Source organism: Mangifera indica, chromosome 7, assembly GCF_011075055.1.
Source record: "Mangifera indica cultivar Alphonso chromosome 7, CATAS_Mindica_2.1, whole genome shotgun sequence".
In the NCBI taxonomy this organism is placed as follows: Eukaryota; Viridiplantae; Streptophyta; class Magnoliopsida; order Sapindales; family Anacardiaceae; genus Mangifera; species Mangifera indica.
Genome location: NC_058143.1, coordinates 16,175,319 through 16,188,112, shown reverse-complemented (window position 1 = coordinate 16,188,112; position 12,794 = coordinate 16,175,319). Strand labels below are relative to the sequence as shown.

At 31.9% G+C, this 12,794-nt stretch overlaps 1 protein-coding gene across 1 annotated transcript; it reads left to right on the top strand.

Annotated features, from left to right (window-relative positions):
* Positions 1–1,435: 1,435 nt before the first annotated feature.
* On the top strand, positions 1,436–12,358 carry LOC123221935 (glutathione reductase, cytosolic). The gene is made up of 17 exons (XM_044644924.1): positions 1,436–1,597; positions 1,957–2,116; positions 2,486–2,550; positions 3,085–3,154; positions 3,432–3,503; positions 5,426–5,629; positions 6,223–6,296; positions 6,401–6,484; positions 7,387–7,474; positions 7,623–7,704; positions 8,708–8,781; positions 9,240–9,347; positions 9,472–9,536; positions 10,354–10,467; positions 11,357–11,456; positions 11,595–11,648; positions 11,970–12,358. Exons 2-17 carry the CDS (start codon positions 1,976–1,978, stop codon positions 12,063–12,065), a joined length of 1,491 nt encoding a protein of 496 aa, XP_044500859.1. The 5' UTR covers positions 1,436–1,597; positions 1,957–1,975; the 3' UTR covers positions 12,066–12,358.
* The last annotated feature ends 436 nt before the right edge of the window (positions 12,359–12,794 follow it).

Genomic DNA, 12,794 nt, shown 5'->3' with positions numbered 1-12,794 from the left:
AACTATGTCTATTCACTTTTAATACATAAATATGTATACATTTGATATATATTATCAAATAATTTTGTAATTTTGAATTAAATATAAATTATCATTTAATTATATAATAACACATTATATATATACTTATTTACATATACAAAAATAGATATATATAACATTGCTCTTTCTAAGAATAAATCTGGACTAATAAAGATTTTGTTTAACAAAATAAGTAATTTAGATAAGAGTAATATTATACATACTTAACCTTAAGTATTTAATTAGATATATTTTTAATTCAAAATGACATATGGATCCAACATTTAATTACTTAATTTGCAAATTTTTATTAATTATAAATAAATTTTATTTTTAATTTTTTGGAAAATCTTAATATTTGGGAATCAAAATGTAGAAGCGGTCCCTACCAATTTTTATTAGTCGATTTTTATATATAAAAACGAAAATTTTATAACAACTATTAATTTTAGTTTGTCAAAGGATATTTAAGGGTAAAAGAGTCTTTTTTATTTAAGTTTTAGTTTAAATTCAAAATCATATCTGTAACAGTTAAAAAATTTAAACTTTTACCTATAATCTAACTTTTGTTAAATTTCTTTGTTAGAAGTAAAAGTAAAATAGTCATTTTATTGTTTATATTAAAAAAATATAAAATTTATTATTTTTCTCTCTCTAAATTTTATAAACTAACAATTTCATCTTTGTCTAAAGGTTTTACACTTTGAAAAGTAATATTTTCACCCCAGACTTAGGGTTTCCATATTTTTCAAATTGTAACTACCCTTAGAACTTTAAAAAACAGTTGTTTCACTCTCACTCTTCAACTTCATCTTCCAACATATCTTTCGACATCCTCTCTCGTCTCCTCCTTCTCCTTAGTCGATAATAAAGGTGGTGCGATGAAAAGATAAATATCACTTTGTTGTATCACTGTGAGACGAAGAGATATTTCTTTATTGCACTACCATGCGACGTTCATGGTTCTTTCTCGTGCGTCGACTAATAGTTTAGGGTAAAGAAGAGAGATCGTCAGGACCGAAGATGATAGCCGAAGGAAAGAAGAAAAAAACTCTAAAGTTTGAGAGAAAGAAATGTTACTTTTCAAAGTTAGAAACTTTAGATAGGGGTAAAATATTAGTTTTTAAAACTTAAGAAGAAAAATATAGTGAATTTTATATTTTTTAATATTATTAGTAAAATAACAATTTTATCCCTATTTTTAATAAAAAAATTTAATTAGTCAATGGATGAAACTTTAAAATTTTCAAACCCCAGAATGTGATTGTGATTGGAACTCAACTTGGGTGGGAAATAGTGTTTTGGCCTTTTCAGAATAGAGAGATTGGAAGCATCCTGGCATTTCCTAATAGGATTAATTAGTCCCTTTGGGAGAAATCCAAATTGGTAGCTTTGAACCCCTTTTCAAGTCAGATTTCAGACTCGATCTCCTTTCCTTTCTTAATTTCTATTTTCTTATATTATTATTGTTATTAACCGCCTCTCCATTAATCTCTCTTCCCGTGCCGCTTTCAGAATTTTATTTCATTTCCGCCACTTCATTTCACACACTACGCTCCTCCTTTGCTTTTCCTAGGTCTGATCTCTTCCATATTTTCCATTTGGTTCTCGCGAAAATTTATTTGTTATACTAAACTTCTCTTCACTCCATCAGGATTTTTTTTAATAATATCGATCTGCGATGAATTTTTCTTATGAAATTAACCGTACAATTTTTGTCATTTGGTCTTCAGATTCTGTTAAAATGATTTGTTTTTGTTTTTTTAAATTCATATTATTTTAAATGATTCGTCCGATTTCTTAGAATGATTAAAAAAAAAAAAAAACCTTAGTATTGGATGGATTCGTTATTATTATTTTAGTCTATTTTTTGAGATAGTCACTATGTTCTCTTTAAGCTTTTGTGTTAATTTATGCTGTCTGTGTGGCTTTCAGTTAAATTAGTTGTATAACCATGGCGAGGAAGATGCTTAATGATGGGGAACTCAACAAGGCTAATGAAGGAGATACTCACTATGACTTTGATTTGTTTGTTATTGGAGCTGGAAGCGGCGGCGTTCGCGCTGCTCGATTTTCCGCTAATTTTGGAGCTAAGGTAGATGTCTTTTTTGAAAATTAAACAAGTAACTGTTTTTTTCTTCTTTTTTGTGTCTGCGGAAATCGGTACCAGTTTATGCTATTGTTTTCAATCTGAATTGTCTTCTTGTGTTGCTGTTATAAAGAATAAGTACATGGATTTTGTGAAGTCTTTGGATATTATTCTCCCAAAAATTTTTTTTACTGTTTTTACTTTTTAGTTGTAACTGTGTAATCAGTTGAGGATCACAATCTAGTCTTTTGATGATTTCCTACATAGATTTTGTGAAGTCTTTAGATATTGTTCTCTATAATTCATTTTTACCTGTTAGACTAAACCAATCAACATTGAATATGCGCTAACAGTTTTTGAACATCATCTTTCAAGGTTGGAATTTGCGAGCTTCCTTTTCATCCAATCAGCTCAGAAGTAGTTGGGGGAGTTGGTGGAACGTAAGTTGATTGAACTAGCTTTAGTAGAATTTATCTTTTTTTCCTGTAGTCTTGCTTGGCAGCTCTGGTTTTGGTCTTGACTAGTACATATCAATTTCCCTTCCTTTTATTGATATCATCCCTGTAGAATTGGATAGCCTATGTTTTTTTGGTTTGATTTTAAATGTCTTTTGATTGATTGACTTGAGAAGATCTTTATACCCTCAACAGAATGTATGAACACATCATATTTATGTATGTTATACGAAATAAACATTACTAAATCAACTATATAAGAAAAGATCTTAATGTAAAATTCTCAACTGAATGTTATCATTGCTTTTGGTGTAATGCTGGGTCCCCAGACATGCTACTCAAAAGCAGTGATTTCCCAAGTCGTTTTTCTTTTGGTATCTTTGAAACATTGTAGTAATTGAGGAATTTTGCTAATTTAACATGAGTTGAGAATGATTACTGAAAATAAATCAATCAATTTACTAAAAAAATTTTTTTTCTCTTTTTATGATGATGCTGTCTCACATTTGAGATTTACAGGTGTGTAATTCGTGGTTGTGTTCCCAAAAAGATTTTGGTTTATGGAGCTTCTTTTGGAGGCGAAATTGAGGTGAGATATGATGTCATAAAGCATTACATGAAACTCACTGCTGATAGCTTTATGGAACACTTAGCCTGTAGAATAAATTCTTACGGTTCTTGGGGATGGCATACCGTTCAGGGATGTAGATAAGTTTGGTGTTCGAATGCTTATTTTATTCCTTACAGAGGGGCTGTCTTAGATTTCTCTGTGGACCTATGGTTCAGTTTTGTATCTTCATGTCTCATTTAATAATAACTATATATTTAAAGAAATATATTTGATGACTATTACTTTCTATTTGTAGGATGCTAGGAATTATGGATGGGAGGTGAACGAAAAAGTTGACTTCAACTGGAAAAAACTTCTGCAGAAGAAGGTTCGATTTAATTATATGTTTTATGACAGATATTTATCTAATCTATATTTTGTGGATGAAAAAGGAGTTATACATACAGTTATTTAAAAATTCGTTATGTATGAGAATAAGGGTTTTTCAAGTTTCTCAGTGAAAGAAAAAAAAAAAAAGGCAATTTTCATAAGGAATTATTTGATAATTGAGCACTAAAAAGTTTTCAATTAATAGATTTTGGGTAAGGAATGGTGTTGTGTGATGTTGATTTTTTGGATGTAGATGTTTCATCTGAGCACTGATTTCTTTTTTCTTCCTCTATTATTTGAATATGAGAGATGCAAGTCATGAAATTTTGTTTTGTTATAATTAAATGCATGGCTTTCATACTCGAACCGGATTTTAACCCAGTGAAGGGACCGGTATGATTGGATTGGTTGATGAACCAGTGAATTGTTTAAATTAGTATTAAAAATAATATTCAAAACAATTTTGCATACTCAATCATTAAATATAAATAACATTTACATAAAAATGAATTTAGTTTGATTGCACACACACACTACCTTAATTGTGTTCAAGTTCCAGCAAATGCAAATTTTTTTATTATTCTTACTATATGCAAAACATAGGTTAAATTAAATTAAATAAATAAATGAACCACAAAATTTTTTGGCTTGGTGGTGCTTATGCCGCCTTTGCTAAAAAAAATTAATTTTTATGTTGATGTGAGCATAATGTCAACATAAGGGTTCTGCCAGGGTAAACTGTTGGTTTAACCATGAACCACAGGGTTTAGGTTGGTTTGACCGTGGTGTAAACTAGTTCAAAGCCCCATAATGAGTCTTAAAGATTTCTGGACCAGACATTGGCTCATAATTCCTGGTCAAACCAACCAGTTTGTTCCGACTTTAAAACCTTAATTAGATGTGAGTCATGAAAAGCTTGGTTCTTTAAATTTCTTCTCTCCATTTTACTTAAAATTTGGGGCCTATTTGGTAAATTCTTTTTCTTTCAAAATTAATTAAAAAATGAAAATAGAAAGTTGAATTGTGTATTCTTTGGATTTGAGAATGGGTTTTGCATTATTGTTTGGAAATAATATTTTTAAAAAGTAAAAATGAAACAAAAAAATTGTTTGGCAGGTTTTGTAGGAAGAACCATTTTTAAATATAATTGTTTTTTACTATTAAATATTTATATTTTGGATAAGTTTAGAAATGGCAACACAATTTTTTGTGGAAAAACTAATTAAAAAGATGAAGTAGAAAATGTTTTAGGAAGAATGGTATGCAAAACAAGAACGCTATAATTTCATCATGTTTTGTTTTATAAAATGGGAATGAGAGCCAAACAAGGACCTCATTTTCCAGGGCTGGAAAACTGAAAGAGAGAACAGTTAAAATGATAACGTACCATTGAGATTGTTAATTTTCCAGTCCAAAGCTCTGACAATTTAGCATGAAAAAAGTTCTCATCTAACATTCTGAAAGGAGAAATGGAGTCTATAATGTTTTATTATCGTGTCCAGACTTTTTGTCTGAGCACTTAATTATTCAAAACAATTGGAACAAAGTCATAAAGTCAGTTTGCTCTTGAAATTGTTTTTCATCATATTTTAAATTTATTTGTTGGATAATTTGACTTGTTAGCTTCCTAGTCCTTATGCATCAAGTTTGTAGCATAGGATTGTTCACGTATTTTTGGTTTATAAATTACTTTTTCCTTCTATCATGTTTGGGACTGTGGAGTTCTAGAAAAAGATTTTGGTTTAGAAATATTGTGTTAATTTCTTATGCTTCTTTCAATACCTATTTTTTCTCCGTCCCTTCATTTGATAATTTTTCGGAGTAAAACATGCAATTATGTTGATATAGTATCACTCCTGCCGTTTTGTATGCAGCATTTGATTACCCCATTTTTATTTTCTTTTTCCTTCAAAATTGCAGACAGATGAAATAACAAGATTAAATGGGATTTACAAGCGAATGTTGTCAAATTCTGGAGTTAAATTATTTGAAGGAGAGGGAAAGATTGTTGGTCCTAATGAAGTTGAGGTTACACAATTAGATGGTACTAAGTTGTCCTATACAGCAAAACACATATTGATTGCAACTGGAAGTAGGGCTCAGCGTCTTTCAATTCCGGGGCAGGTAAATTTCTTGATCTCATTTCTGTAATATTTTGGAATTGATCCTGTATAATAGGTATAATGGCTTCTCTAGGTCAGTTACGATTAGTTTAAAATGTTAATCACATATTATTCTTGTAATTCTTGTTCATAATGCCATTGAAGGTCTAGTGCCTGCTGTTGCATATATGCACATGCATAACTCATTTATCCATAAGAATTTAAGAATCTACTTTTATACTTTTACACATGTAATCCTATGCGTTTACCTTTTTCCGCTGCACTTGCATAAGAAGTTCTTCTTAAAGGGAGTTACCAACCACTTAACATCGTAAGTGTTTTGTGAGCTTTGGTTTCTGGTTATCTTAATTGATGTGAAGTTATATATCTTAGCATATTGTTTTGTAGCATTTCATGCAATTTCTGTTCTATCTTCTTTCAGCCTGATCTACCAAGTATACCCTCATGTTTAATTGTTTTAAAATTTGAACTAGTGCTGCATTTATGAAGTTGAACAGAATTTTGTAATCTTGAAATTAATTGCAGGCCATTTTCTTGTGAGATATTTATGTTATTAATTCTTTGTTTTTTCATCTTTTGATTTTGATTATGTAGGAGCTGGCTATAACCTCTGATGAGGCTTTGAGCGTGGAAGAATTGCCCAAGCGTGCTGTGATCCTCGGGGGAGGGTGTGACTTTTATGTTTAACTATGTTATGTCTATTTATCTTTGATTATTATTGTTTTTTCTCATTTTCTTGGCATGTCTATGATAATCATCTCTTGTTGTATAGGTACATTGCTGTTGAGTTTGCTTCCATATGGCGTGGTATGGGTTCTACGGTGGATCTATTATTCAGAAAGGAACTCCCATTAAGGTTATTATTCAGCCTTGTTTTCACTTTCTGATGCCAGTAATTTGATCTTCAAAATGGAGCTTCTAACATTAATTGATTGTCATTAATGTGTTACAAGTTGCTGCATTAATATAATTGTAAATATTTTTATGGGACAAGATCAAATTCGTGGCATCTCTTTGGGCCTCTGTCTATAAAGACTTTGAGGACACCTGTTTTTTCTTTATTTATGCCATAGTGTCTTGCTGTTTTTGGGTTTAATTTCACTCAGGATCATGATACTACTTGCAAAGCTTTAGCCCTTTTCAGATGGTCTACATTTTTAGGAGTGTATTTCTGATAATATACATTTCTACGTTTCCTATCAAAGATGAAAAAAATTGTAAAGGATTTTATTATTAAAATTTAAGTTCAAAATTCATATGGTGGTTTAATACGTGCTTGTTTGAATCCTGATTTGATGCTTGGAAATTATGATCATTTAAAATATTTGGTGAAATTTTTGAATAACTAAGGAGATGTTTAGAAAATGAACCTAGTACTTTTGACATCAAACTTTTGATGTTTTTTTTTTTTCACCTATAAATGCAGCTGATTACGGGCATGTCCATATTTACTGACACTCATTTACAATGATGAATACCATGTCATGATAAAAATGTGTTCCTTTTTGATAGCTGGGTACATATTTCTTAGATATCAAATGCATGCTGTTGCGGGTATGCTATTAAGATAGGCTCTTTTTCCTTATGCATGCTTCTCAATCTCAATCTGTTAATTGTTGATTGAAATAGAAAGTAGCTTGTAAATTGTTCATGATGTCTTTCTTTGACTTGCGAATGATAGCAGGAAGTTGTAGATACGTGTAGCATTTCCTAATTCAACGAGTTGGTTAACATCACTATCTACTTTGTGATCTGCAGAGGCTTTGATGATGAAATGCGATCAGTGGTTGATAGAAATCTGAAAGGTAGAGGAATTAATGTGCACCCAAAGACAACTATAAAGGAGGTACTTAAAATTTCCCTGATTATGTCACTTGCATTTATTTTCCTGCAAATTTTAGTACACAGATGTTCTGTTCTCAATCTTCTTATTGAGTGTTTTTTTCATTTTGTTGCATATGATCATATGCCAATGCTGATTTCTATAAATCCAGTTGATTAAAACAGAGGCTGGAATAAAAGTTATTACTGATCATGGTGAAGAACTGATGGCAGATGTTGTACTCTTTGCCACTGGTAAGAATTATCCAGTTTAGAGCATGCTGCTTATCCTGTCAAGATAATTCACGTGTTATGATTCTGCCCAGAGATTCTGGCTTTTCTCTATGTTGTGGAAACATTATGGATATCTCTTAAGAGGTCCTTAAATTATAGTTATAAACCAATTGTTTCAATCTATTAAACTTTCCTTCTAAATAAGTTTTTGGTTAAAATTGTAAAATAATATTTAATAATAAAAAGAATTACCTAAAAACTTATTAAAATCCCCCTTGCAAGGGATTCTTTTAATTGTTCTTTTATATTTATTTTATTTGAATTTTCCACATTTTTGTTCTGCACCAAGTACCAAGTATCCTTTTTCGCTCTCTCCCTGTACATGCTTACAAATACATATGTACAAAGAATTATCCATTTATTTTCTTCAAGTGTTTATCCACTGATTTAATTCCCCCTCTCCTGTCCCTTTTCCCTGGACGGCACATGCACGCATGTATATGTACCATTCTGTATAAAGATTATGGCTTCTTCAAAGTTTTATCTGTGAATCATTACTAACATATGCTTGCATAGTTACTTCTCGCTGTATTCTACTTGATGCTATTCTGTATCATGAATGTTTGCCAATAAATTTACTTGTCACCTATCTTCTCTCTCTCTCTGCATGCACATGCATATCTATCATCTTCGTGCTGGTATTTATATCATTGATGTTTGCCAAAGAAATATACATACCTGAATTTTATTTTTAAGAGAGTATATATAGAGAATTTGGTGTGTATTTTTAGTGATTATGGTTCATAAAGTAAGTCATGGCCTATACTGTTTCAAATAAACAGGTGATCATTCGGTTATACTATTAGTAAAATTACTATCATTAGAAGTTATTTCATGAATGAGGTGTGTAACAGGTGCCTGTTACATTACCTGATACAAGCTACTCTCCCCTCTCTCTCAAAATAAAGGATTTAATTGACTTACTGCTTTTTAGACACCATCAATATTATTTTCTCTGTAACAGGTAGGATACCCAATTCAAAAAGGTTGAATTTAAAAGCTGTAGGCGTTGAAGTTGATGGCACAGGAGCTGTGAAGGTCATGAGCTTTCTCCTGTTCATTTTTCTTTACAGAATGCTTGTTAGGAATTTTGCTTGAAATTTGCTTATATATGTCCTTCAGTTGTTACATACCTTTCAACTTGTCTAGCTGTTTAATTTATATAATCAGCAATTACTGACCTCTGTGAATTCCAATGATTGGTTTTTTCAGAAGTAGGTTTTGACTGTCAGCTTATATGGATTGTGTAAATAAAATTGTGTTATCTAAGAAGATGAAATATTGTCCCATAATGGAGAAAGTTTTGCAGTATATAATTACATTCTTGGGTTTGTTAACTATAGCTGGTATGCTTTATATTAAATGGCTTTGTGTGGGATGTTTGTTGTTGAACCATTTTTGTTACCCTATTTTAGAGGGTTTAACTGTGCTTCTATTTTTGTAATACAATGCTATTCAATGATGTCAAGTAATAAAATCAATGTTGTCTTTTGCAGGTAGATGAGTATTCACGCACTAATGTGCCTAGTATTTGGGCTGTTGGTGATGTAACAAATCGAATGAATCTTACCCCTGTGGCCTTGATGGAAGGAACATGCTTTGCAGTATGTGTTTCATCTGAACTGCTTAACTTTATTTTTGCCAAGTCTGTCATCTTTTATTTTTATTTCTTTGTTATGAAGAATATACATATTATTCTAAGAGTTATTTCATCTGCATTGCTTGCAGAAAACTGTTTTTGGCGGGGAATCCTACAAACCAGACTACACCAACGTACCGTGTGCTGTATTCTGGTAACACTTTGTCTCTTTTAAAAGACTTGGCCCCATGTCTTTCTGTTCCCCTCGTTTCTATTTCTTTTATTTCTCCCACTTGCCCCTTCTTTAACATATCATCAGTTACCATTCTATTGATGTATGTTTGACTTCCTTACAAATAATAATGTGCCATCAGTTGAGGTCTGAACTGTAAATTGCCTGGTTGGCATGTTGGTTTACAAGATTTTGCATCCAAAGTGATATGGCACATAATGAATAGATAAATTAATTTAAGTCTAACATCAAAGATATATAATAAATGAGGTTGAATGGCTTGGTAATAGAAGAGTAATGACTAATCACTTTTTATACTAGACTTTGTATATGTAACCCCACTCATTTTGTAAAGATGCGTAATCACTTGAAATGCTCCATTCGGTTTGGACTAGTTTGTATTTGAATGACATTTTTATAGTCATGAATCTTGGGCAATCTTAGCTTAAATAGGAATTCTTTATCTTTGGAGCTTAAAATCTTTTGAAGAAACAATGGGTATGCTTTTTTATTGCATTTAATCAGAAGAGTGCAGGGCAAATTGCTTTAATTGAGAGCTTTTGGAGCTAATGAGGACTCACCTTTAAGTGCAAGAAACATTGAAAATTACCAGTAGTTTTAAAATGCAGCAAATCGTTAGTTTTATGTCATGGACTCTATTATACTGTAGTGCCTTTTTCGTTGATGGCTAACTTTTAATATATGTTTGCATGATGTAGAAAATCTCTGAAAAAAAAAAAAATTTGTTTTCTTTCTTTTCTCCTGTGGATGATTATCTTTTGTGATTTGCCATCTGCAGCATACCTCCTTTATCTGTAGTTGGTCTCAGTGAGGAACAGGCCATAGAGCAAGCAAAGGGTGACATTTTGGTTTTCACGTCAAGCTTCAATCCAATGAGGAACACTATCTCTGGGTACGGATGATGACTTCAGATCTCATTTGAGTGAATAAATATTTCATAATCGTACAACAGAAATGATTCTTAAACTATTGAGAACATCATTTATTAAAGAATTATGGGTTAAAACCTCCTCTGGAAATTTTGTGTTACCCAGTACATATATTATTAATATTAAAATAAAATAGTGTTGACTACAAAAAGGTGTCAATTCCTCCCAAAGGCCTTAGCCTCTCAATCAGCCAAAGGCTGCCCAAACTACTCAGATAACAATATTTTCCTCTTTTTTACAATCATGGCTCCCCTTTAGATATGGCTCATAACTCCCCAATCCAATTAATATTATCCTTATAATATCTTAATCAAATATTATCCTAGTTATATAATATATTAATCTTCAAATTCAAATCCCAATTATTATCTTATCATTTAATATCCTTAATATTATCGTAATCAATATCTTTTATTATTATTATTAACTGCTAACACTATCATGTGTTTGAAGACTTTCTGCAGCACTCAACAGTTATTGGACTTGTACTGGTAGCTGTCCAATAGATTAGGTTTGAATGCCTGTATTTATTTGCCTATAATATCAAATTAGTTAGTATCAGATGCAGTTAGTCATTTGAATATGTTTGTCTTGTTAGACCTCCAGACATTCTATATCTGCCTACACATTGGTTTATTGTGTCTTTGGAGACTTGTTTGTCCTGCTACAAGTTACCCTTTTTATAATAGGAAAGGGATTGTAGTATAGGGTTGAGACGTAAGTAAATAGCGATGATCACTTCTAGATGGATTGTGAAGTTAATAACAGATAACATATTATTAGATGTGTAAGTTACATATGAAACTCTGATATTTATTATGTTTGTTTATACGATTATATTTTTTCTATTAGACGGCAAGAGAAGACAGTAATGAAGCTAATTGTGGATGGTGAGACGGATAAAGTTCTGGGAGCTTCCATGTGTGGGCCAGATGCAGCAGAGATAATGCAGGTATGTTTGTGGTTTATTTCGGTTTATTTGATACATGGATGATGACAACTGTGCTTTTTTTTTTTCAATGTTATGATTTTAAATAACTTGATTCAATAATTGTTGAATTGTAAATAAATTTGAGTATCCTCTTCGCAGGGTATTGCTGTTGCACTGAAATGTGGAGCAACCAAGGCACAGCTTGACAGCACGGTAAGTTGCAGTGTCCTTTAAAGTTGGGTTTGATTTATTGCCTCTAATGAGAATGTTTCCCTTAACAGCTATAATTAGCAAAATTACAATATATTTTTGTCTTCCGAGTGCACTGTCTTTATGCAATTACTGAAGTCTCAGTGTGCTAGAGTATGAGCGAGGCAAAGTATTGTGTGTTTGAACAAGCCACTAAAAGCAGTCTTTAACAATTTTGATGTTTGTTCATATATTTGGTCTTCACGTAGGACTGGTACATATAGATTAGTTTCTCTCGTATTACTCTCTTAGAGATATCTTTGTAATCCCTTGTTGTCACTACAGGTGGGTATTCACCCATCTTCTGCTGAGGAATTTGTGACAATGCGATCTGTCACAAGGCGTGTTGCTGCAGGAAGCAAAGTAAAGACAAATCTGTAGGCGGAGCAGGTGAGAAGCATGTTGGAGTTAAAAAGAATTATCGTAGTATCTAGTTGGAAGCTACATATTGGTTGGAGATGGGTATTTGCATTATCACAGGAAGAAAAAAAGGTGATTATACAATCGGACAAATTTGTGTTAAATAAAAAGGTCCATCCATGTTTGAACATTTGAACAGTTTGCTTGTGATGGTGTGAGAACAGGATGTAATTTATTTTAGATTACCATATTAGTTTATTTGTATACCGACTTGCTTGCTATGACAAAATAATCTTAGAAAAACTTTGTTCCTATATGCCATCTATTTATTTGGTCTTGATATTTATCCTGTTGTGCATAATTACATAAAGCACAATGGGACATTTGATTTACTCATGTTGGATATTCCTTTTGGGTTTGAATTAATCATACTGAACAGAGAAAAATTTAGGTTTAGTAATTGAAGTCAATGGATCTCGAATCTTAACCCTCAGACTTTAACAGGGGATTTCACACCTATACCAAATAAGCAAAGGCTTCTTGTTAAGGGATTCCTATTGTTGCCATTGACTTCTGGCGACAAATTTACTTGATTACAGAAAGCGTCTATTAGTCGGAGAGGACATGTGACTTCTTTCTGTTCTGCATTCATATTTGTGCCAGCATCTTTAATTCGGTCCTCAGCAATTAACCTTTCTGAAGTCTTTATTCCATCTTCAGGGTTACCTAGTGTTGCCTGCCCGTCCACCA

Coding starts and splice junctions, on each gene's coding strand:
- LOC123221935 (XM_044644924.1), top strand. CDS start 1,976: ATGGCGAGGAAGATGCTTAATGATGGGGAACTCAACAAGGCTAATGAA. Junction 5,630..6,222: donor GTCTTTCAATTCCGGGGCAG/GTAAATTTCTTG, acceptor TTGATTATGTAG/GAGCTGGCTATAACCTCTGA. Junction 11,457..11,594: donor ATGCAGCAGAGATAATGCAG/GTATGTTTGTGG, acceptor TCCTCTTCGCAG/GGTATTGCTGTTGCACTGAA.